At 39.9% G+C, this 26,179-nt stretch overlaps 1 protein-coding gene across 5 annotated transcripts; it reads left to right on the top strand.

The window, feature by feature from the left end:
- Positions 1–4,132: 4,132 nt before the first annotated feature.
- Positions 4,133–25,939, top strand: BEST3 (bestrophin 3). Of its 5 annotated transcripts, XM_039703856.1 has the most exons (10): positions 4,133–4,304; positions 8,122–8,291; positions 10,073–10,167; positions 10,694–10,927; positions 16,353–16,507; positions 17,207–17,284; positions 17,672–17,824; positions 21,069–21,149; positions 22,495–22,646; positions 25,025–25,939. In XM_039703856.1, the coding sequence occupies exons 2-10, from the start codon at positions 8,140–8,142 to the stop codon at positions 25,929–25,931; spliced, it is 2,007 nt and encodes a 668-aa protein (XP_039559790.1). In that variant the 5' UTR covers positions 4,133–4,304; positions 8,122–8,139; the 3' UTR covers positions 25,932–25,939. The 5 variants fall into 5 exon arrangements, with proteins under 5 accessions (XP_039559790.1, XP_039559791.1, XP_039559793.1 ...); XM_039703857.1 differs by lacking the exon at positions 17,672–17,824; XM_039703859.1 differs by lacking the exon at positions 8,122–8,291 and having other exon boundaries at positions 4,134–4,304; positions 10,087–10,167.
- The last annotated feature ends 240 nt before the right edge of the window (positions 25,940–26,179 follow it).

The following is a 26,179-nucleotide window of genomic DNA, read 5'->3' as shown; positions in this document are numbered from 1 at the left end:
AATAAGATAAAACTCATGTGAGTTGTTCCCATTACAAAAAGAAATTTATGATGGTTAGCCATCTCACAAACATCAATAATCCTATTCTCACAAATACAGCAACAACAATTCCAGATTCTTTCCAGACAATAAGTAACACAAAAGAACTCACCTTTTCTAGACACATTTCCCTGGAAATGCTTTTCTCAGTTGCTTTCTTGTTCTTGGAATCTTTTCTGTCTTATCTTTCCCTTTGTCTCTCATACAAGCAGATACTCTAACAAATCTCTCTGCCCAAGAGACAGCTCAAGAAAATCCTCCATCCTTACAAGTCCCATTTGCATTTGCAGGTACTATGACTCTAAATTTTGGGTTGAGGTCCCCTTTAATTTGAATAGAGGAAATGAAGGGTGTACTTTCTCCAACCAGCTGCCACGCAGTTTAATCAGACCTCTAGCAGTGTTATATAGGGTGAATTGATCCACAGTTTTCTATCAGTCATCACTGCACGGTGTTATTATCTTAAATAGTGCACTAATCTGGATCATCATTCTTGGTGGATTTTCATAAACACAAACCAAATTATAATCCTATGAAGAATTTCTCCAAATAAGCAAAGCTGTCCTTGTAAAATGAGAGAAACAGCATGGCTCAGTTATAGTGTTATGTGTATTGTCTATTTTTACATACTATTTTTATTATTATTGTTGTTGTTGTAATTATTATATTTCCATGCAGGGCACATGGGTCATCATTTGCTATTCTGAGATGCAAGATCCCTCACTGAAAACCTAGGCCATTGAGCCATAAAGAGCATGAGTTTATCCAGCTTATCCAGTGATACATCAAAAATCTTGACTAAGAGCACAAAAATTCCTATTGTGCAAACAACAATGCATTATTAACTCTAATATGAATATACTAGGTGAATATTTGTGGTGCAAAATAAACATTTAAATGGTATAAAATATTTGTCTTTCTCTAATTTAACCCCCTGAGAAATGCAAGAGATATATTATTATTAAGTATATATTATGAAGCACAGACTAGCAACTATCAGTACTCTTCAATGTCCAGAACAATACAAAATTCTGTTAACATAACTTCTTCATTAAAAAGAAATTACAGTTTGCAGCATCAGCATGCAAAAAAAAAAAAAAAAAAGAATGATTATGCAAATGGCTGTGCAATCCACTGCATTTTTAGGTAAGTAAAGAAATTGTCTAATGCCTAACATTTGCTAATGTCCAAGAAGTTTTGAAACTCTGGTTATATTGCAAAGTACACTGACACTCCAGAAAAGCCAATTCATAGAGCAAGATCAAGCACCTCTCCTTCTGTGATTGCCTTTTAACCATTTAGCTTTCACTTAAACTGTGCTGGCATGTATTAAATAACCTACCCAGATTGTTTCAGATGAACATGATATGGAACACTTTGGAGACATAAGTCTTAAGTCATGAGAAAGCTCTCCCAGTCAATCCAGGCACTGGCTTTTGAATCCAATTCCTGGACACCTTATTCCTGGATGCATTGTTGATCTCATCTTCTCTCTGATAAGTCCCATGGTAACATTGTGTGTCTATGCTTTTGCCAATAAAAGGGTTGTTGAAGCTGATAAGAGTCACAGTAATGATATTTCTAATAGCAAACTCAGCGCTGCTGCATAACAAATGATGTTTATTTCATTACAAGGCAGTTGCAAAGCGTAGTATTTTTGATTGCAGTTTTACAGTACTCAGAATTAATCTGTCAGGACAGCCGGCTTTATCCTGCAGACAAACTCATTTGTAATCCTCTCAAGTATTCTACCATGTGACTTCAGGAGATAAAAGAGCTTCCTTTAAAGTATATTTCCATAACCCACATTGACTGATGCTAAGTACAGTGGTATCTCTCCCACTAGATTAACTTTTAATTATTGCAATTTCTCTCATGAAAGAGACTGTAAGATAGAACAGCAAGTCTCTACACAGTCATTCTATGGGCAGAGGACATTTTATGTTAATTTACTGATTTATTTAAGACAAGAATTCCAGCAGCAAGTGACAGTAAGTAGAAAAGTGTAGCAAAACTCAATATATTCTCATTTGAGAAAATCTGACAGTGGATTCTTTAATGCTGCTCTCTTCACAACACTTAAATTATTCACTTCCCTTCAATAAGAAAATTCTTTCATGTTGCTCAGACCATATTTTAGCCTATTTTTATGGCATTTCTTTGGATATCGGTATTATGTGGTGTTGTTACAGATACTGAAGTGCTTGCTTGAAGCTTCGCTAGCACATGATACGTATTAATGTCTCTTCCAGAAATCTTCCAGTATAAATGGGCTCAAAATTCAAGAGAAAAGAGAAGTTGAAAACATAAATATATTAAATAACTTTTATTTGGTGGATTTCTATCTGTTACGCTCAGCTGTCTTGTTATACATCCATGGATCATACTAGCAGAAACCTATCTAGTTACACAGTGTTAAAATGTTTTTGTTTCTTCTATGTGTTCAAACATCCAGAGAAAATGAATGCAAAATACACCATTATCAGTGATCATTAGTAGAACTGCATATAGAAAGGAACTTCTGAAAACTATTTTTGTAGATGAAACTACATTTCCCTAGAGGGACACAGAGGAAGAGAGGTAAAAATATTGCCTATCTTTGGAAATATCTGACAAGGAAATAGGGACACCTTAGTGATAAAAAAAGGAGTACTTCCTACAGAACCAGTCCCGATGGAGCTACACAGATGGAAACCTGTATTTATTTCTACCTCTGAAAACACAGGAGCTCTAAATCTCATGTCTTCTGCAAAAGAGCTCAGAGCCAGTAGAGCAATCTCAGCTACTCCAATCTGCAGGAATACTGAAGAGCCGCCAGGAAAACCACCTGATACCCACTGACACATAGAGGTGCTATTATTTACTGCTCTGTAAGACCAGCAAACTATTATGCTCAGCAAAGAAAAATGTTTTAGGTCTAAGTAATTATTTTCCCAGTGACCTTAAAATATCCCTGTTGTTAAGAATTTTCCTTGCACAGGACAGTCTCTGTAATAGGATCAGGCAGTATGTTTCTCCATGCCAAGTCACTGAATGCTAAAATGATTTGTCATCTTTCGCCACAGGCCACTGCCTGACACACACATGCCACAGTCTAATATCTCGCCTGCTTTGACATCAAAGTGTCTTTCTTCGGCCATTAACAACAAGAAGAAAGTAAACAATGGCAGAAACTTCCATTCTTTCTGGGAGAGTTTTAATTAAATAAAATGCTTCAAATAGCTTAATGCGACTAAGGCAGGGGGGAAAACCTTTCATCATAAAATGAATTAAATCTATAAATTTTGCTTATTCTTTTCCCCTGCATATTTTTTTTTTCATTTATTTCACAGTCACATTATTTCATTCTCTGCGGAAGTTTATGACCACATTATATGATATCTCCTGGGCTTTCACAGTCTATCACCTTTTACAGCTCACTCTTAATGCCATAGGTCATAAAAGACAGAGTTCATCTCATTTTACAAAGAGGAAAAGGGAAAGAAGTCCTACATAAAACATCCAGTTGCAGAAGGATTTTCACGTGCTGAAATATACAGTTGTGAATAGGTCCACTGAGGCTTTTGGTACCAGCAGCTCTGCCTGTTTTGAGGGATTTCTACAGCATGCCCCAGAGACCTGATTTCCCAAATCAAATCAGCAAAGCAGAAATGCAGCAAATGCTGTGCTCCAGGGTGGGACCAAGGTGCAGCTGGGGAACATTTTCAGGTTTGGTGGGGTTGTCTCTGGTCTTCCTATTCAGATGTAGTTAATCAGTGCTGTTCATTGATGTGTCTTCACAGGACCATGTTAGAGACATATCAATTTTCAAGACAAGTCTCAGAACAAAATGCTCCCTTCTTGCCCATGCCATTTTGGAGGAAATAAAATGCAAAAAAATCCTGTGTGTGCCAGCCAAAACCATTGCAAGATTCTTCATTCAAATGAAAGAGGTCCTTCCGATGGCAAGTGGCGTTATAATTATAGACTAGAAAAGAGCAAGATCAGCAGCTGCTGCTGCTGCTGCTGCTTGCGTTTGTTCCCTGTGTAACTGACAGGACAGAGTACTTGGCAAAAACAGACTTCCAGAAGTGGAAAGACATTTTAACCCCTGTTCTTGTCAGTCCACTCCTCCTAGGGCTCAGCAGCAGCAACCCCTTGCTTCAGGTTAAGGGAAGAGCAAGGTGATTTTTGCAGATCTGAAGGGGACTTGATTTAGGACGTCTGAGAAAGAGGAAGGGTCCAGGATTTGCCTTCGGGCTTGGATTGCTGAATCAAAATAGCAGGTCAGTGGATACAGCGTAAGCTTAATATGTTTTTATAGTTGGCTTAACTCAAATCTCTCTCACTCACTTTCTCTTCTATGCCGAAAACTAAAAAATAAGGTGAACAATGACAAGGGGTAAGTCTGCATAGAGGTATTATTTATTTATATATTCTGTAAAAAGCTTTTCATGGTCAGTTAGGAAACATTGATGGCTGTTATTTTGTACTGTGGTTTCTCTCTGAATCCTAATGCATCCTGAAATTCTCAGCCAGGCAAAAATCCCATTTACAATTGGGTTCAATATTAACAGAGAGGACGCACTTATATTTTTAGCTGTTTATGCCTAAGGTCTTCTGATGATCTTTGCAAATGTGGAAGAATATATAACTCACATTTCAGTCTGTGCTTGAGAAAGTTTCAGAAAGTAAATAAACACTGAGTAAAAAAAAAAGCATTATCATAAATATGAGTCAAGGTCTCTACAGGCATCAAATGGGCATAACTTGTGTTATGTTCTCAAAACTCACAAATCCATACCAGCAAAAAGCCTAGCCCTATATTTGCTGATTAATTTAAGGGCAGCATGATAATTAGAAATGTTTTTCGAGACACTGGTGCCTGTGGTATCTGATCTAACGTACTCTGTCCTTCTTCAGCCCTGGCCAAAAGAGTGCTTAGGAAGGAATGTGCTGGGGGGCATCGTTATGCTTTGCTCTTCCTGTCCATCTCAGTTTTAGCTTTTTAATTTCCTGTGGCCATAAGTAATGTAGGAAGAACTCTCTGCCAACATGCTGCCCATGAACCAAGGGCCTGGGACCACTGTGCAAGAGTCAGAGTCAGCGCAAGGCTTTACTCCAAAACTTCCCATTGCAAGGGGAGGCCATACCTAAAGGGCTGTAGTTGTTCTCAGAGAAAAAAAAAAAAAAAAAAAAAAAAAAAAAAAAAAAAAAAAAAAAAAAAAAACAAAAAAAACAAATGCAGATTTAAATTTGTGTTTGCTGTGTTGAGAAATCTAACCAGACAAATACATAGCTGTCTTTCATAGCTTTGAATAGTCAAAATTGTTCTGTAATCACCTAATCTGACCTAATGTGTATTAAGACTTTGAATTATATTATCCTGAGGTCCCTATATGAACCCAATGATAAATGTTAAGGAAAGCATTTGCTTAGCAGGAGGATAAAACAGAGTATTATATTATCCTGAGGTCCCTATATGAACCCAATGATAAATGTTTATCCTCCTGATTAGCAGGAGGATAAAACAGAGAGTGCGATAGGCAAGGAAAGGCAAGGAAATCAAGGCACCAAAGCCTAAAATTCCTGCAACAGTCCCACTTTTCTTTGCCCCATTTCAGAGGCAGAAAGAATAAGCAGGACCATCCAGTGTCTTCCAAGAATTTCTATTCAGTCAAGGGCATTGAGTAAGGTGCTAAGAGATGGCTGGAATGTGATTAAATGAAATATAGTTGCTACAGGCAGACAAATAGAATTTGGTGGATAAAAATATTTTACCAGTCTAATGCATGGGGAAATATTCTTAATCCTGATTCCTGTTATCGCTACAACACTGCATTTGTGGCCAAAGCCAATCTACCAGGCCTTGCACAACAGGATTTCTTCAGGTCTATAGAGAAGGTAGACCCACTTTGTCCAGCTTAGCTGCTGACCAGTTTTTGGCACTTCCCACTTTCTGATAGCTGGGAGGAAGGAATCCTTCCTGAACCTCTAATGCAGAAACCAAGTCAAGTTTTTGACACTGATGGCTGCCTTCCTGTAGAGATCCAGAATCTCCAAGGGTGTTGCAAGGAATCTTTTTTCCTCTGTGGCCCACAACAGATGCCCAGATACCAGGAGAGACCAGCAGAACCCCTCACCCCTCCCTGTCTCAGTTATGTGAATTCTTCCTGAGGGTCATCTTCTGCCCTACAATTTGCCCTCAGCTTAAAGATCCTAAACAAGAGGGTCTATCCAGTCCCCTGTTCAGTTATTTGGCTGCCCCCACAGTTAGCAGTTTATGTTTCATTTCATCCTGCATTTGTCTAACTTCATTCTCTCGCTGTGGCCCTGTGTTGTGCTGAGGGTCTGGGTTCTTGCCAAGCTACAAGCCCTCCCATTATCAGACATCTTTTCTAGATCTAAGTCCCTGCTGGAGATTTCCCACTGGCAATTTCCATTACAAAGTGGATATTAATGGGGAGATAGAGACACACTTATTGGTGGCATGGCTTGAACACATACTCCACACATCAATGGGGAAGATCTAAAGGCTCCTACAATAGTTTCAGGAAGCACAGTATATTTTTAAGCTTTTTTTTTACCCCATTCCTCCCCTATAGCCCAGCCACAGATTTCTTTCATTTTTCATAAAGTCCCACTTTTGCTGGACAATGGACATCTTTGCCTCCATTTTCTTAAGCATTGCATCCTGACCACAAGATTTTTTGCAGACAGGACTGCATTTCCATGCATGCCAGTCAGACAAGTTGGCTCTTGCATTGAACTTCTTGGAATACAACAATGACAACAAAAAATTTAAAAGTCTGTGCCAAGGCTCAGGAAAAGAAAAAGTATGATCTGGATTCTAATGACCGAAATCTATGCCTTTTTTTTTAAAAAAAAGAAATAAATAAAAAAGGCAACACAAAAAATAATCTTTAGACCATGCTGGCAAAATGTCAAGCAGTCATTCTACAAAGGAAAGGAGACAGCCTGTCAGCAATACAAGGCTTATGGTGTCTTTTCCCTGCTGATTCCCTTGGTGACTAAAATCAAAACTGGCACTTTTACAGGTGAATTTTAATGACTTACATTATGCTCTGCATCAGAGACATAGCCAAGATGCACAAAATATTTGTCATCTATTAACTAGTACAGATTTTTCTCCCCCACCCCCCAATAAATTTGCTGCAGTGGCATCAAGAATAATATTTGTGATACACAGTAACTTTCTTGAGATTTTTTTCTTGTCTTAATTAGTCTCTTTCTTGCATGTTGTATGAAACTGCTTTCATTCACATTTGGATCTAGGATTTGTTTTGTAAGTATATGAAAGTTCCTGCAGCATCTCCCTGCACTGGGTAAGCGAGTACCAAACCCAGCACAAAGTATTTACCTGTGTATTTTCAGTTGTACTTTAATTACACTGTGTCTCACACTACCTACCTGAGGAGCCCTAGGGCTGTTTTGCATGGCCCTGCAATGCTGAAATATTGAGGAGTAAATCTAGCTGCCAAGGAAAGAAATAACATCATTCCCCAGCTGATTTCAGCTGCTGTTGTAACTCTTAATGAAAGAGGCAGTCTCCAAACCTCATTTGTTTTTTCAATTATTATACTTACCACAGCCAACTAAAAATACTGGCTGGGGATGTACATGCATTTGTGGAATTTAGCTTTACTGCTGTTACCAAGAAGCTGAAATTTTTTGAAAAAAAAGTCAAGAAAATTTGTTTCCTGTTCTTTGCTCACACTAGAGTGGAGCAAACTGAGTGTAAGCAGAGACTGCAGAGGTGTAATATGTCCCTGCCACTGCCACCCAGAAAGGTGGCCAAATTCAGTGCTAACTGCTGGGTTTGGGTGGTCATTGACATAAAGCCCAAATACAGCCTTGCATCAGTCAATCTGCAGGTCTCAACAGAGCTTGTAACTGCAAGATTTCTATTTTTCCCTCTTTATAGATATATGAATACAAACACCATGTATTTATGTACACATATTTTATATATTTAAATTTACATGTATATCCGTGTATCTGTCTATACAAGGATACATTCAGGTTAGGATATATGCTGTTTAAAATATTGTTGGTGTCCTGCTTCTCTTCTACTGTTTCTAGGCCCAGCCTACCACGACGATGACAGTCACTTATTCCAGCAAAGTAGCAAATGCCACTTTCTTTGGATTTCACAGATTACTCCTAAGGTGGAAAGGCAGCATCTACAAATTGCTGTACAGAGAATTTATTGTTTTTGCTACTCTTTACACAGCGATAAGTGTATTATACAGGTACACTCTTTCCAATTCACATCTCATTAAATGTTATGCTGAAGTTTCAGACTTCCTAGTGTTAGGCTGATGAATGATGGGGGGAGGTTACTCTTTACTGTCTTTTCCTTGTTACTCTTTACTGTCTTTTCCTTGGACATTTTCCAATGTGCTTACCTTTCCATGTTTACTTTATGGTTCTAGAGGAAATGTAGAGTGTCAATACTGTTTGTCATATTCAGCTCATTGTACTTTTAGCTAGCATTGAGCAACCATCCTACTGAAGTCAGACTAAATAAAAACTCAGAGCAAGCCTAAGTTATACAGCTTTTGTCATTCTGACATTGAGCTGTCGGTTGTGAGCATGCCTCCCTGCTTTAGATCAAAGGTACAGACCTTTTGTCCTCCCTGCAGAACTCTGTCTTTGGTTGCTCAGTGGGAATTTAACAACACTGAGAGGTAATCATTTTGGAGTGAAGTTACATAGCCAGGAAAAACAAAGTTTTGCTTCAAGCTAGGAAGGCATGCAAACTTGATTTTAAAACTTACAAAGAACCAAGTAAAAGTGCATGGAAGCCAGACATGGTTATTGTCTGTGTGTCACCCAGCACCTGGGAGGAACACATTAAAAGAAGAATTGGTTTTTCCATCAAGGTGTGAATTAAACACCGTATGACAGATGCAATGCATCAATTAGTACAGTGAAACTTTTAATTGATGAAGTACATTACATAGAAGTATCAAAATTATGGTTCAGTTCTAACCGTGATCTCTAATTAGATCTCTGCTTTTTTGGAAGCAAGGAGAAAATGAGCTTCAGTTTTCCTCTGATTAATCACTATTTTTTGCTCAGTAATCTATACCTGTAAACAAAGAAAAAAAATTACAGCATTAATATGTCAAGGAACACCAAAGTCTCACAGTTATTTAAATTAATCTAGGTTTATTGAATTGTCAGGCAATTGATGACTATGGTAAACATACCACCATGTAGAAAGCTTTCTATATGTGCTCCAGTTTATTACACAATTGTAAGCACAACCCACCAAATATTTGTAATATGTTCCTTTTATAAGAAATCAAAGAATAACTGTAATACTTACCTATACAAATAAAAAAAAATTATACTGAAGCTTGTTGTATTTCATGAGATACTTTTTCCCGTGGGCAGAAGTTACTACCATGGCCCATTTGCTATCATTTGGTGAATATTTTCCTGATTGCAAAATACAGTTGTATTTTAATCTTGTGGAAAAGAAAAAATTCATAGGAGTAAGAATTTTTAACATTTGGTGAATATTTTCCTGATTGCAAAATACAGTTGTATTTTAACCTTGTGGAAAATAAAAAATTCATAGGAGTAAGAATTTTTTTAAAATGGTGCAACAATGCAACATTTTAAAATCAGAGGAATTTGATTGTTAACCTTTTGCAATTCAAGCAGGCCTGAGCATTTCCATGAAGTACCGCTCCGGAAAAGGAGACTAAGCTCTACTTGCAGACTTAGAGCTTGCTGTCATCTTTGGGACAGCAAACTGATTCTCCAAACATATTGATCCAATAGTAGTGCCATTCAAATTAGTGCTGAGAAAACTACAAAAACCAGGGAATAATACTATTGTTTCCTCCAGCTTCTTTAATACTTGCCAGCAGTGTTCAGACCTTTACCTTTAAGAACTTGCTTGAAGGCAGTAGCCAAGATTGCTCCCCAGTGTATATATCTGATTATTTATACGTGTTTGCACTTAGTAGCTAGTGCCAGAATATTATGGAAGAACAGATACATTTTATTTTTGCTGCAGATTTTTTCTTACAGGTAGCCAAAAACGCTTCTTTGAAAAATTATCAATTTACTGTGACAGATATGCTGAACAAATCCCAGTAACTTTTGTTCTTGGTAAGTACCGGTTAAATGTTAAATTATTCTTCAGCTATATCTCTGTTCAGGCATTTTGTGAATGTTGGTGCATGGAAGCATTTCAGAGCTGAGGGGCATGTGGGAGGTTAGAGGTTCACAATAATCACGTGCTTCCAACAGGCCTTCTCAAGTTCAAGTTGTTTTTGTCACATCAACATTTATGCGCATGTTTTAATATACTAACAAGAAAGGTTTCTGTATATCTAGATCATGCCCACTTACACTGATACCTTGTACCTGATCTCCCAATGAAATAAATTCACCCTAAGTTTTACTACAGAAGAGGAAATTTGGAATTTCATGGGTATGAGATAATCAGCTAGAATATTACACTGCAATGCCCATTAAATAATTAGTATTTATTGTATCCTGGTTTTGACATGGCTTATTGCATTTATTCTGGGAAATGTAGCTTAATGATATGAACAACACTCTGAAATTTTTTTTAAAAAAGTAACTGAAATCCTGATAAGACCTGGACTTGTTTTTTCCTTCTAACCCTCAGGTTTCTATGTAACTTTGGTGGTGAATCGCTGGTGGAACCAGTTTGTGAACTTGCCTTGGCCAGATCGTCTGATGCTGCTCATCTCCAGCTGCGTGCAGGGCAGGGATGAGTACGGGCGCCTGTTAAGGAGGACTCTCATGCGCTATGTGAATTTAACCTCTCTGCTGATCTTTCGCTCTGTCAGCACCGCTGTGTACAAAAGGTTCCCCACCATGGACCATGTGGTTGGAGCAGGTACTGCACTTTGCCTCCCCAAAATTATTTTCTTTTCTCTCGGAGGTTGGGGCTCGGGGAGAGAAGGAACCAGCCTCATTTTTTCTTTCCTGTGGCCCCATGTGTGCCTCGTACTAAACCACCTCAAAGAAATCACCTTTTTGTTATTGAATTAAATGTTATAACCTTAAGAGTGCATCTCTAATGTTCTTAAAGTCTTTAGCAACACTACAGAAATCAAACAAGTTTGACAGTCTTATGTGAATCTGCTTTCAGACCCCATGGAGGCAATAGGCCTGCCTTAAACACTCAGGCATATGGAGCAAGTACAACATTCTCTAAAGAACAAAACAAACCCCAAAGTTGCAATACCGTATGATGCAGGAATGGTGACTTGTTATATGTTATTGCCCCAGCGTCTGGGATATAACCTGGTCTGGTGTATCAGGGACTGATCTCTGCAGGTGCTTCACAAGTACAGCTTTATCTCAATTTTTATTTAAGTAGAAATGTGTAATCTATTAAAAATGTGCAATTTTAATAGATTGCACATTTTAAGTGTTGTGATTTACTCAAGAAATTCCTCAGCCCCAAGGGTTTTTTCTTTGTTTTGAAAACTTACTTTAAACTTAGTTTTTCAAGGATAACTAAGTATTAAACATGACTTCATTTTCTGTTTCTTTCAATAACACAGTGAGTGTAATGATGGTGAAGAGAGTTCAGCTGTGTAACACTTTGATTGTCTATCAGGGACTGACTGCTCAGTATTTAAAGGCAAGGTGTGGCACTGTGCCTTCTGACTGGCATGGTCAGTGCCAGAGGTAGAACAGCAATGCAAAGATATGGGGATCTGTTCCAAATAGAAGTCAAGTTTTCTACTGAATGTCTTGACTTTCTCAAAATTATTCCTTTGGCAGAGATTAGTAAGCAAAGTTGTAGCAAGTTAAAATATGCAGTGTAATATACATATACACATTTCAACTATGTGTGAGAAGCTTTAGATATTAAAAAAAAATGCCGGGCAGAATGCACCAATCTTCCTGAAAAAAACCTCAAACCATTTATGTAGGATTCATTGAATTGTAAAGCTCTCTTCTTTGTGCTGTGCAACAAAACTGTTTACCTGAGTCAGTGAGAGGTCAAGGAAGCTTCTTTCACTGTCCCCAGCAATCTGCTTCTATTATACACTGGAAAATTACAACATTTCCAGGCAGCTAATCCAGCTCTGCCTCCCTATTGCTAAAGACAATCTGTTCCAAAGAGACAGAATGTCACAGCATTGTACCAAAATTGTAGACTGGAAAGCAAGTTTTGATTGTTGATTTTTTTAACAGTGAAAAATCTTCTACTGTAAACTGTATAAGAGTATAGACAGTGTAGCCAGCTCTGGATTTCAGTACTTTTTTTTTGTAGGTTTTAATGCATATTGTGCTGCAGAGTTTTTATTGATGCAGTACCGAGATTTTCAGGGTATATTTTGCTCCTGTTAACATCCAGTGACTTGGACAATACTCTGCAATCATCCCCTCCCTAGCTCCCTGTGGCATTGCATATCAGAGTGCATGGGAGGGAGGCATTTAATATGAATGTGAGCAGCACAAATCTGATACAGCACAGTCATCATTGAAACAACTTATGACGATTTTGCATTTTGCTATCAAACTGTGAACTGCCATGAGATAACTATTGCTACACACTTCTCTTTTCAGCAAATGAACTGCTTAAATTCATAGATTTTAAATTTAAGAACAGTGCTACAATGATCTAGTCTGACTCATCCACAACACAAGGCACAAAAGCTTTCTAGCAGCATCCTTTATCATGCTGCAATTTCTGACTGAGCTGTAATACCTTCGAGGAATGCAATCAGCCCAGATTTAAAATTCAGATGGATATACTGGAGACTACACTGCATCCTAGGTGACCAGATAATCACAACAGTAAACTTGCTGTTGAAGAGTGACATCTTATTCTCAGTCTGAACTTGCACACTGCTATCTTCTATTCACTGGTTTTTGTAATAGGTTTGGGTTCTTCTCTTTTTAATTAGAAGAAAATATACTTTTCCCCTCAATAGTTACTTGTTAGTAGACTGCATAAAGGCTTGAATGAAACTCAGGATCTTCACGAGCTGTAGGCTCTTCCTATAGGTTGCAGTTTTGAGTGCTGGACCTTCCTTCTGACTCTTTTTCATGTTTTAACGCTCTTTGTGGAACTGTAGGACAGTAGTTCCATGTGGATTCGCTCCTTTGTGATGCTGACTGCTGGCGCACACATGCTGTGAGTGTCACATGCCTAGCAGCTGTCCTGAGCACAGCAAGCACATTGGCTGCAAGGTGCAAGGGGGAAGTTGTGTCCTCAAGAAAACAACTCTGTTAAAAAACAGAGTAATGGGTGAGCAGCTGAGCAGAGAGCACCCCAAAAGAGCTGATGGGAAACACTGAAGAGAAACATGAGGTGTGAGCTCAGCAACAAGAATATCTATGGGTGGCTGAAGACTGCAGTCCCAAATCCTCTACTGGAAGGAAGCAGCTAAATTAACCCTCTCCCACATAACACAGAAGCAGAAAATTAAACTTTATCTACTTGATCATGTTCCTTCTTCTCTAACCACTAGTATTAAAAATATTTCATGTGAATAACCTGAATCAATCTTGTCTCAAACCATTGAGTTTTGACAGGAGAACTGAATACACTTTGAATCACTCATGAGTGATTTTGTCCCAGCCAGGCTTGTGTTCTCATCAATAATTTTCCTGTAATATCTCTTTGGCTGACACTGTTCGCATTAGAATCCTTTGATTGTTTATTGATTGCACTCCATGTCACTCTTCTGATACTTTCACAGGGATTCAGTGCCCTGTCATTCCTTAGATCATCCTTTTCATGATCCTGGCACGATGCTTGACAAATATTTCCCATTTTCTGGAGCTACTTCAGTCTTCTAGTGCTTGACAAAACCAGTATTCTTGTTTATAGAGTTTCTTGGTTAATTCTTTGAATACTCCTAAATAAAAATAGCATGACCATATTTAGAAACCGCGCAATTTTAATAATTGACATTTTATATCCTCCCTTATATTTAATGGATTATAAAGTGTTTCCTTACCACTGCAATAACAGTGAGCTATTCTGAACTGTATGTTGTCTGTAATGCCAGCAGTAAAAGCAATCCAGAATTAATACTTTCTGCAATAATAATACTAGTCATTATTAAAAAATATTAATACAAACACTTCAATGCCAGTTTGAGCTTAATCATTAAAAAAAATCAGACTTTGTTGATCTTTCTGAACAGAAGGTGCCCAGTTTCAGTGGAAAGCTGAACTGGTCCTTGCTGTTCTTTGTGACCCCTGCAGGCTGAGTCTTTCCAGAGCCTCCAAGTGACTTGCATCCAGTGTTTATTCCAGACTCATTTCTTTGTTTTTCTGTCTGTCTGTTTCAGCCTGACAGAAACATCTTTTCCTGTCCTGTAATAAGCAGGCTGGCTGGCCTTTAGTTTTAAAGGCAGCCTGAAAGACTGACTTTTAGGAGTCAGGAACCATGACTAGCAGGTTAATTTGTCTGGTTGCCTGATTATTTCTGTGAAGTTGATTATGAGAAGAGGCTGCAAAATGCCCAGGGAACTTTCAAAAGCTTTATCTTATTCTGTTCTGAAATTTTATGATACTGCATGAATACTTTCTCTTGCTGCTGAATATTTCCTCTTCCACAGTTTTTTCTGTCCTGTCCTTGCCTTCCTTCTCAGCAGTTGCAGTATTTCATACCTCCTGTGTAGGCTTGTTCCAACTGTACAATAGTGACATTTTCCTCAGCAACAGAATATTCAAGATCACTGTGTTTAGCAAATCTCCATTAATTTAATTCACATTTCTATGCAACACAACTGAGTTTCTATATATTTATTCGATTGCTGTGTCATGTGCCATTAGCAATGATAGCCATAATGGACATATTCTTACTCATTGGAGTCTACTGTCAATTCTCTTACTGAATTTTCAGGATTCAAACTTGTAATTGGTTGGCTATTTTGGGTATTTTGGGGCTGTCATGTTACTAATTTTGTCTTATTTCAGAGCTAATGTCAATACAACAAAAGAAGCTTTATACCCACACGATAGTTGTCACATACCGGAGCAAAAACTAAATCCGCCAAACATGACAATTGCTCCAATACCAGAAAATCCAGAATTTGGACAAAGGAAAATGTGAATTTTCTGAGGTTGTTTTTGCCAAAGCCTGGGTGGAAGGAGGACAGCAGAGCAGACCTTTCTTCCCCAGAGGGGTGGAGGTGTTGCTCCAAAAGCCAGCTGCTCCCTTGCCAGTCCCAGGCAGAGACTGGCTCTGGTGCAGGATTTGTCACACGCAGCCCTGGCTCCCTGGTTATGTGACCTTGGACTGGCTTGCAGCAGGGGGAAGCAGGGCTTCACAAGGCAGGAGAGCTCTTCAGGAAACCTAATACCTTCCCAGCTCCCCAGCAAGGCAAATTGCCAGGCAGAGAGCATCTTCAGCTGACAGCCCCACAGCATGTCACCTGGCCCTGTGTCCCCTTAGCAGCGGGATTTCTGTGCATGACTCCCTCTTCATCTCTTTGCATGCTTTCATAACCCCAAAGAAAACATCAAACAATCTGTCAGGGAACTAGTTCACTGGCAGAAGGCACACACTCTATTGGGCTTTGTTTCGTGCATGCACTTGTATCCTCTGTTGCTTGCTCACTGCTTTTCAGATATAACAAAAAATTATCAGAATCAGGTCATATAACTGCCCTTACAATATGTCAAAATGCTTCTGAAAGCCATCATTGGTGAAAAATGTTTCTTGACTGATATGTCCAGTTCCTTATTTTTCTGAAAGCAGAATATGAAACTAGAGAGTAGAGAGTAATTCGTACAATTCTTAGTATTCTCTGTTTCTACCATCTGTCAGCAGTTAGATATAAGAACACAGTAATAGCAAATTATTGCCTATATTGGTAAAGAGGAATTTAGCATAGGTAATTAATAGAAAAAGAAGTTATTTCAAGCAAGATGTGTCCGGGATTTTTTTTTAAGAGGAGGTTACTAGTTAAATGTATAAGTTGTGTTTAGCAGAGTTCTATGCAAATATTACATAAACAGATAAAAACATATTTCAAATGTACAGAATCAGTAGTACTGAAAGCATAAATAAATTAAGGTTGTTTTGGTTTTTTTTGGTAATTATTGCGTATATTGGTAAAGAGGAATTTAGCATAGGTAATTAATAGAAAAAGAAGTTATTTCAAGCAAGATGTGTCCGGGATTTTTTTTTAAGAGGAGGTTACTAGTTAAATGTATAAGTTGTGTTTAGCAGAGTTCTATGCAAATATTACATAAACAGATAAAAATATATTTCAAATGTATAGAATCAGTAGTACTGAAAGCATAAAATATATTAAGGTTGTTTTTTTTTTTTTTGTAAATAGGTTTTATGACAAAATATGAAAGAAAACTTTTTGATGACCTTAAGTCTCCGCACCTGAAATACTGGGTCCCATTTGTCTGGTTTGGAAATTTGGCATCAAAGGCACGAAAGGAGGGAAGAATTCGAGACAGTGTGGATCTGCAGACACTGATGAATGTAAGTAGAAAAAGGAAATCTACAAAAAACTAATCTGAAATCGCTGTGTTGCTTTTCACTTACATGATTAGTTTTATTTAGTATGCACAGATCTCCTGTGTCATCTAAATGACCTTACTCAGGATTTATCCCCCTTTTCTTTGTGTACCAATGCACATTTAAACACACAGCAGCATTCACCTGGATTCTTTTTAATATGACTAAGAAGGTATTGCAAGAAGCAAAAAATTGATGAGTAAAAAATTATTGTAACATCACTCTAAATTCATACTTGTCCTGTTGCTAGAAAATATGAGACATGAGAATAATTTGACATTTTGAAGATTTTATTATCAGCTTCAGAGAAGATAATCTCCCTGAATATTTCATTATGTGGTAAAATATCCTTTCTATGATGTAATATATTCTCTTTCATGTATTACTAAACTGTGAATAAAACAGAAGCAGAAGATGAATTGTGAAGAAATAGAAAGTATACTAAGCACTCCTACTGCATAAACCAAGTCAATATTCAAATGGAGTGCTGAGTACAGTTATAGTATCAATTTATATATACTATACTTTCTTTTCTCCCTGTCCTTTTATATGTGCAAAAATGAACTGCAAAAAATTTTTTCAATGCAGAATTGTATCTCATGCAATTTTGTTTTGTTGTGTTTTCTTGCTGGTTGGGTTTGTTGGTTTTTTTTTCCCTTTTAGGAGATGAATAAGTACCGGTCTTGGTGTAGCCTTTTGTTTGGTTATGACTGGGTTGGAATTCCACTGGTCTATACCCAGGTACTGAGCTATTATTCTGTAGAAAGTTCAAAACACAATTTCCATAAAAGGGGGGTTGGTGCCAAGCATTCATGGCAAAAAACATTCATAGCCCCAACCTGAGCCTCTGAGATACTGAGCACTGGTTCACTTGCACAGCATCATGGAGGCCTGGCTAACTATTTAAGGCATATTTAATGCAGAGATGTTTTGAAGATCTTGCATCATTTGGAAGAGGGGAGGGAAGCACTGAAATGCTTTTCTGCTTCCTGAGTGTCCTTCCTGGCCTTAATTACTCCTGTGGTCTCTGAATTTGCCATACCTCCTAGAGATTTATAAATTCTATGGGTTGCCTTACACATAAGACTGTATCGGTTCATTATTTCAATGAAGCTCTGTTCCTTGCAGGTTGTTACTCTCGCAGTCTATACCTTTTTCTTTGCCTGCCTGATAGGGCGTCAATTTTTGGATACTGACCAAGGGTACCAGGGACATGACTTAGATATTTACATTCCAATCTTCACACTGCTGCAGTTCTTCTTCTATGCAGGATGGCTCAAGGTAAACGGGCTTTCTGCACAGGTGATGGGGGAACCCTCCTTGGGGGTGGGTCAAGGTGTCAGATCTGTGACACACATGTAAAATCTCCAGTGAATCCTGAAGTTACCCAGAGGTGAATTCAGTGTGAAGTGTTCTATGGTCATATGGAGATATCATGCAATGCATTTTTAATTCCACCTGACAGACTGTATGGTAAGAAATGGTCACGAATCTGAAAGCCCATTTTAGTAGCACCAATGCCACAACTCCCTAAGGTCTCAGGATTTGAGCTATTAAGTGACAGAAAAGAGATTAAAAAACCCTTTCTCCCACTCCATTCTGCAATGGGGAACTATGGCTGCATCAGCTGAAAGAGATATATATGAATGATACTGCTGTTAACCTCATCAGATGCAGGCACTTAAAGGTCCCCAGTTCCAGAGGGCTATGAAAGAGTGACAGACAATGTTGGCTAGAACTCCACTGCATAAAAATGTTCATTAAGAAGAAGAGTAGTAGAGGAATTGGATGCTGCCCATCAGCCTGTTGATGACTGCTGGCTAATCTACCACAATCAATCTGATAGCTGAGTAATTAAGCCACATACCTCAAGGTGATTCTCTCCTCTGAAACAGACTTGCTGGAAAAAAGTTTCATTGGGGTCCATGTACATTAGATTTCCTTTCGTGTTTATTAATCATGGATGGAAACATAGAGCTAACTTTTCTGTTAGAATATAACTTTTGTGTTAGAATATAAATTGAACATGGTTAGCTGTAGACACGCCTTCCCACAGCCAGCTCCGAAGGGCAGAGTAGAGAAGGCAGCACACCAAGCTGGCAGCTTGTGAGGAAAAGTAAAGTGCATGCAGGACAAGCTCCTCTAGTGTTGTGTCCTAGGAAATGAGGGGGAAAAGGATTTTGCTGCATAGGGACCAGCCTGGATGGGAGTGGGAGAGAGAGGAAGGGAGGGTGGTACAGTGAAGGTAGCAACTTCTGCAGAAAAGTGAGGCTTTATCTGTAGGCAGTGTCTGCCCATTATACTAGAGGGATAAAAACTGTAAGCTGTTCCTCTTGGCTGCCCTGCTGGTGCCCCTGGGGAAATGGGTTTTCCTTCTTCATCACCCAAGGATGTTTATAGAATCTCCCCCTATAGTTAGGCTCGAGCTTCCAGCCATCTCCTGGCTGTGGCAGGTATGAGATGCCATTGTAACTGAAAAATATTCTGCATAAGGAAATTAAAGAGAGGAGAAGAAGTTTTTGAAAGTTAATAAAGTTAATTTAATATCAGCAGAGTTTCCTCAGGCTGGGGGTTTGTCCAAACCTCCAGTGCCCCAAGTCAGGATATTTTTGTCTTGAAGGTTACAGCCACTTTCCTGCTGAGAGTGTTGGACTTTTGGCTGCCAGGCAGCAAAAAGGGCCCTGAGGTATTGACTTCCAGTAACTTGGCAATTCCTCAGAAATAATGGGTAAACTGAGCTCATTCCTTGGCCTCAAGCCTGATCTGAAATACCTATAATACAGGGCCAAAGTTCCCCTTTACATGAGGCACTTCTAAATCCCCATTTTCTTTACAGGGACAGATGAACTGTCCAAAGGCAGAGTTTAGTTGTCCATCGCTACACTCCTTTCTGGAGAATAAAGTCATGTCTCACCTGCCAGAACCAGGTCAGCCAAAAAAAAGCCACCATCACTATTTGCTCTGTCCCAGTCCTCACTTTTTTAAGCTCACGTGATAGGTTTTATGGTGGAATTTTTGGTGGTGGTCCACTGGCTTACACGAAGCTGATCCATGTCTTCCCCTGGAGAGCCACAACACAGACTGTGTTCTGGTTCCTCCCTTTTGCAGCACTTTCATAGCTGCACCCAGAATTTAATACCATGTGAACGAGTATGAGCAGAGGTGACCCCTGTCTCCCTTCATTGCTGCCACCTCACAGGTGTTTTTGTAGTGTTAATCTACTCAGCAGTTCTTTTGTCGTGTGCCAGTGCTGGCCTGGGAGCTAGTGCCCTCAGAGAGTCAGCAAGTGCTTATCCACAGGTACAGCCTAGAGGCACATAGGACAAATATGCAGGGAGCAACTGCTTTACATCTGTAAGTTATTTAGATCATAGCTGTCCATAGTGAGGTTAATGAACAGGACTGTTTAATCATACAGTTGCTTTACCCATACCCACATTAAATCAAGGACCTGGCTGCTGCTCCTGTGTATGGCCCTGGTGATCACAAGGAAGGCTTGGAAGGGTTATCAAGAATGTGATGAGCTCTAAATCCAGGGCTTAAAAAGATAAACAGAAGGAGAAAAGCGTAGAGGGTGAGGGTACTTCATGTCAGTGTACCAAGAAACTAGAGAACTGAGAAGCAGTCTGAAATTCCTAATTTTTTTTTTTATTTAAACTTTTTTTTTCTTCCATCAGCAGTTCTGTGCTTACTCTCCACCCAATGTACTTTAGTGACCACAGGGGTGGGGGGCAGTCTCTGTGGGTTTTTTCACTGGATATGGGGAGCCAGAAAGGGTACCTCTCCAGACTACTTCCCAGGCTAAGGTACCTCACCACAAATGTGTCTGAGCTCATAGTTTGGTTGTGTCCTCCACAGGATGAGCTTCTGCCCTGCAGTTTCAGCCACTTCAGGTACAGAAACCCAAGTCAGCAGGCTGAATTAAAGAACCATACTCAGGTTCTGTCTCTGGGATTTGGCTAGCATGATGCAGAGTTGACTTGAGTCATGTTTTTTTTGTACGCTGCTTTTCCTCAAAAGCCATGGAAGGTTGCCATTGGGGCTAATGCTGATAAAGAAGTAGGGGCTGAGGGCTGAGGTGGAGAGATGAGCTCTACTCCCTCCAGCAGACTCCAGCTGCAAGGCTTGGGAATACTGACCCCATGGGCTGGTGGACTATTGCAGACAAGAGTGCAATAACAGAGCCTCTAGCTGCTAAACCATTCATTCAAATGAGCCAAAGACAACAGTAAGGAAAGGTAATGACTATTGGATGTGACAATTACCTTGGCCCAGACATGTCTCTGTTCCCAGCAGGCCAGCACTGACAATTGTGATTGACAGCACCAGCGAGGCACAGAGATATGAATCTACAGTGAAAGCAAGCTGTTCCTTCGCTAGGCTGGCAGAGCAATCACACAGGAGCTCAAGCCATGATTGCAAGTGACAGGCAGGGAGAGAGAGAAAAATCCAATCCTACTTTCTCTGCAGCAGTGGTCCTGACATGGCATGCCAACCTCTTTTCACTGTCTCGTTTTCTTTCCAGGTCGCTGAACAACTCATTAATCCCTTTGGAGAAGATGATGATGATTTTGAAACTAACTGGTGCATCGATAGAAATTTACAGGTTGCTGTTGTTATTTCTACTTCCAGCTTTACTTTACCATAGGTTATCATTACATCTAATACTATGTCTTAAATTGAGGAAAAAATCAGGGCAACAAGTGCTAGCAAAACATATTCTTTCCCTGAAGGACCACCTGTGGCTGTGATCCACAGAGTTTGTTTTCACAAGCTAATTCATCTTGATTTTGGTATTTGGCATTTACAATGCCTGACTAAACATGCAAACTGCTGACCTTAAAATTATAAAACCACTCTATGCCTGGAAAAACATGTAATGTAGGTCAATCCTGCAAAATCCAAAATTCATTCCCACATAGATAAGAACATATTTTGCTAATCTGAAAGTCTCGAGATTAAAATATTGCATATGAACCTTCCTTTAAAAAGAAAGGCAGCAAAAATAGCAAAAACACTAAGCAGGGCCCTGAACTAATAAGCAGGGCCAGTACCATGACTCATGTTGGGATGCTGTCACCCACCCCGTATCTGTGGTCAGCACAGGAGCCAGTGTCCCCAGTTGCACGGCCTGTGAGGTGACAAGGGTACAGTTTTATTCCAGTTCCCCTGATTCCCAAAGAGCCCTGGCTGTTGTGCTGTCAAGGAGCTCAGAGACATGAGGAGGTCCCACAGCACCATGCTGCTCCCCTTGCATAGAGCCAAGCACAGGGCTGGCTGAGCTGGTGTCACACTCCACTCCAGGAAAGCAGCACCCAGGAGTTAGGGAGAGCAAGGGCCAAACAACCACCAATTTAAGCAAAGTAACCAGAGTAAGCCGTGCAGGTATGTGCAATAATAGGAAAGGACTTCACATGGACAAAGATACTCTCTAGGTTAGCACCATGTCAGGATACTCACGCTACTGTGCCCTAGAGCCTGTTGTGTAAAATTTATTAGAAGGATGTTCAGATACTTGATTTGGTGTAGTACTGCATTTTATTTAAATGGTATGCTCTATCTCACCCCTCCTGGCAATGAAACGTATCAGAGAGGTTCTTGACCTCTGGACACTTCAAGGAGCACATGTGTAATACTTTAAGCAGATTTTCCATAGCACACGAAGGATCACATCTAACTCATTATATGTGTGGGAAGGACTTCAATCTGGCACAAATATCCTTGCAGTACAGAAGATTCAAGTTATGATAAAATTTATTCTTTCATGAGTATGGGCAGATATGGGGGGGTTTATTTTGTAATACTGAGTCTCTTCCTAATGCCCAAGCCATCATACACAGCTCATGTTAAAGGGTTTCTGAAGGAAATGTTGACCCAGGGAGTATAAAGCAGATTATTTCATATACTCTGCTATGTTGAAAGTGACATGATTTATGCAAAAAAAATTTAAGGTTTCACTTCTGGCTGTGGATGAGATGCACATGAACTTGCCAAGGATGGAGAAAGATATTTACTGGAATGATACCTCTGCCCGCCCACCCTACACAAAAGCAGCTGCTGATTACTGTATTCCTTCCTTCCTTGGATCGACTATTGAAATGGGGTGAGTGGCACTAAGGGTCCTGAATGCCATCAGACAGGTCACACCCCGACAGTCTGCACTGACTGGCAGACAGTCAGTGCAGGGATGGGGGCTCTGATGATACTTCCAGCGGAGAAGATGGAAATGGGCAAAGAAATTAGGAGGGAGTGGACAGGCTGGTGTTGGTGGGAGGATGTCTCCAGTGGTCCATGTGTTCATCCAAGTTGTGCACGCATATCTTAAACTGTGTAATCAGTAAATAGAGCGTGTTTGCAGGGAGGGTTTGTTGATAGTCTCTGAACACATTTGTTGATAGTCTCTGAGCACAGGATGGTACTGAAGACAGTGACTGACTTATCTTAATAATACTTGCTTTGCTACAGCTTCTTCATGCATCCCCGATTAGCAAAACAGCTATCCCTTTGTTCATTTAGTTAGCAGAAAACAGTTGAAATCAGTCCAGATTTTTGTGAAGATCAACAAGAAATCATCTTAAATGTTTTATGACTTTTCATTAACTAATAACCCTGGCATGGAAGTTGAGAAGGCCAGATTTTGTGAAGGTATGAAGAGGATTTATTTGCAGAGATCAACAAAGCACAACAGTTAAAAAGAATAGAGGGTATGGGATTGCCCCCTGTTGTCAGGATCTATATGAGGAATCAGTGACAGGCCAGTTAGCTTAGGAGCTGTTAGTTTAAATACTTGTGACATGCTGTAATACAGACAGGTCAATAAGAATAAATGCCATCATGCCTGAGAAAATACCAGCCAAGTAGATGTTCCCATCTGAAAACCTTTTTAAAAACTTTACAGACATTTTTTACTTTTAAAATTATCTCAAGATATTTACATTTTTCCCATCATCTCCCACCTTTATCAAAATAAAATGTCTTTAATTTTTTGCCTCATTTGGCCTCAAAATTGTGGTTTTCTCATTTTTGTTCTTTTTTTTTTTTTTTCATTTTTGCATGCATTCTACTGCAAAGGACAATGGTTTATCACACACAGCCATTTCAGAAGTTATTTCCTTCTGAAAAAAAAACCATAACTATAAAATGGCAAAAAGAAAAGAAGGAAGTAAAAAAAACTAAAGAAAATTTCATAGAATATAATTTATTTTAAGGTAATTTCTAGGGCGGAAAGGTGGCAAAGAAGAAACATCATTAAGTCTGCAAACAATTTTTTAATAAAAAATTACTTCACACAAAAAATTAAGGAAGGAAAAAATGAGAAATAGCTCCCTGATAGCCCCTGTGGAATGCAAACAGCTCTGATGTGTTGACTTTTTATTAATTATCTTCTCATGTGAACTGATTCTCTGTTCATATCTCTAAAAATTATGGATTACTCTTACACAAACTTCAAAAACAAGCTCTAAAAATTCTTCCAAGTCCAAAGCAAATGTATAAAACCTGAGCCAAAACCCAAAGTCTTCTCCAGTCACCTCAAGCTAACATCTGAAACAAGTTGCCTAAAGAGGTGGTAGGTGTCCCATTCCTGTAGACATTGCAGGCCAGGCTGGATGGGGCCATGAGCAGCCTGATCTAGTTGAAGGTGTCCCTGCTCAGCACAGGGAGGATGGATTAGCTGCTGTTAAAGGTCCCTTCCAACATAAACTATATTTATGTATTCTATGATCTTCACAAATGCTGGATGAAGTTCCTCTGTCCCTCCAGGATAGTGTTGTGCCCATGCTCTGTGCCTCAGGTTTGGCCCAAGCCCCTCTGCCATTCCTGTCCTTAGGACAGGTAACTGGGCCAGCTTGGCTTGCCCAGACTGCGCTGTCAGTGACGTGTGCTGAATTCACTGGCATGTGCAGCAATAGCTGTTCTCATGAAGCACCGAGGCTGTGCAGGAGAAGACTACCAGGTACAGGTGAGACCTTCAGACACACTGTCACGCCCCAGAAGTAAGTGAAATTTGGCCATCTGAGTAATTTCAACATTTTTTGAAACTGTTGTCCTCTGTTTCCAGCAGTAGCTTTTTCACTGTTGCTATTTTTGCCTGAAGGATTCTCCTGAAAAAGTAACTACAGCACTGAGTAGGGTTTCTTTCTCCCCTTTCCCTCACCCTGAGCACAAGCCTAACCATGTGGAGATGCCTCAGAAGGCTGCAGCTCAAATAAGAAAGGGTGCCAGATGCCTGGCTGGATGCCCTCCCAGCCTGGTCCATAGGAGAAGCGACATCTGGATGTGGAGAGTTCTTTGTGGGATCTGACTGATTCAAAGGCACAGACACTCCTTCCTGGCACCCTCATGCTTTTCTTCCTTCTCTTTAGGGACACACTAGGGCCTTGGTTCCTATGTCTTGGGTTCCTATGTCTGAGACAGAGGGATAAATGTGTATAGATGCTTCCTGCATTTAAGTGACATGTACTACCTGGCTTTACTTGGCAGGCTGGCTGATACTGAATTTCTCTATGGGGAAGAGTGGCCTTGGGAAGAGGAGAAACACCAGAGACAGTACTCGGTTTTGAGAAGAGTCAAGAGGTTTCTCAGCGTCCATGAGAGTCCTTCATACCCCACTCACCAGCGCTACAGTCGGCAGACGAGTGAGAATTCGGTGTTTTTCCCAGCAGATGAAAAAGGGCACATCAGACGGCTGCAGGAAATGCACACAAGAGGGAGGCACTCTACCTTAAGCTTCAAGAAGAAACATGAAGGAGTTTCCAGAAGTAACAGACTTCATGGTAGCCGAGAGCTAGGACCCATAACAGAAACCTCAAGGAACGAGGCACATTTTGGTGACAGTGACACCTCATCTGAGGCAACCAGGCCAGTTCCTGAGGTCATAGTTTCTGAAGCCCAGGAGATTGAACCTGATGTGGTGGACAAACCAGACCTGCCAGCAGAGCGCTCCGCAAGCATGCCAGAAGAGAAGCTCCAAAGGATCATAGCTGAGGCAAATGTGGCTCTTCTGAACCAACACTTTTTCCCCCCAGAAATGACTCCATACCTCTCAAGTTCAGAGGTGCATCAGTCACTTCCTAGTGTGATAGGAGAGCCCAAACACGAGCCCCAGGTTAGTAACATAGCTGGTCTCATAACAGATCATGAGAGAAACCTCCAGCGATGGAGTTTACCAAGCTTCCATAGTCCTAGTACAGCATCAAATGCTGATGCTGCACCATCTTCCACAGATTCTGAGACAACTTCACAGGAAAGGACATTCAGTGATGGAAAAAATGGCACTTCTGCTTGTGCTCCACAAACATTTGAGATGCAGGACTTATGGGAAAACCTGGACAGTAAAGAAACAGCCATAGTAGAATTTTCTAATGAGGAGAGTGAAAGAAAACTTTGACCATTCTTCCTCTGGGTTTGACTGAACTTCTTGTCTTCCCTTAATCATGGTTATCACACAAATTTGCTGAATGTGCGGAAGGGCAGACTCAGTACTCAGACAAGTCATGAACAAGATCCAACAGAGGAGTTGGGCACCTAAATAGGAGGCATTGTGTTGACATATTTTAAGCCACTTGGTCACTGGCTTGAAATCTGTGACCCTGTGGGAAATACACTTACAGGGAGTACTGGGAACCTCAGTATGTA

Source organism: Passer montanus, unplaced genomic scaffold, assembly GCF_014805655.1.
Source record: "Passer montanus isolate IOZ18808 unplaced genomic scaffold, ASM1480565v1 scaffold17, whole genome shotgun sequence".
Lineage (NCBI taxonomy): Eukaryota > Metazoa > Chordata > Aves > Passeriformes > Passeridae > Passer > Passer montanus.
Note: the sequence above shows the minus strand (reverse complement) of the source record. Positions and strands in the feature narration are given on the sequence as shown.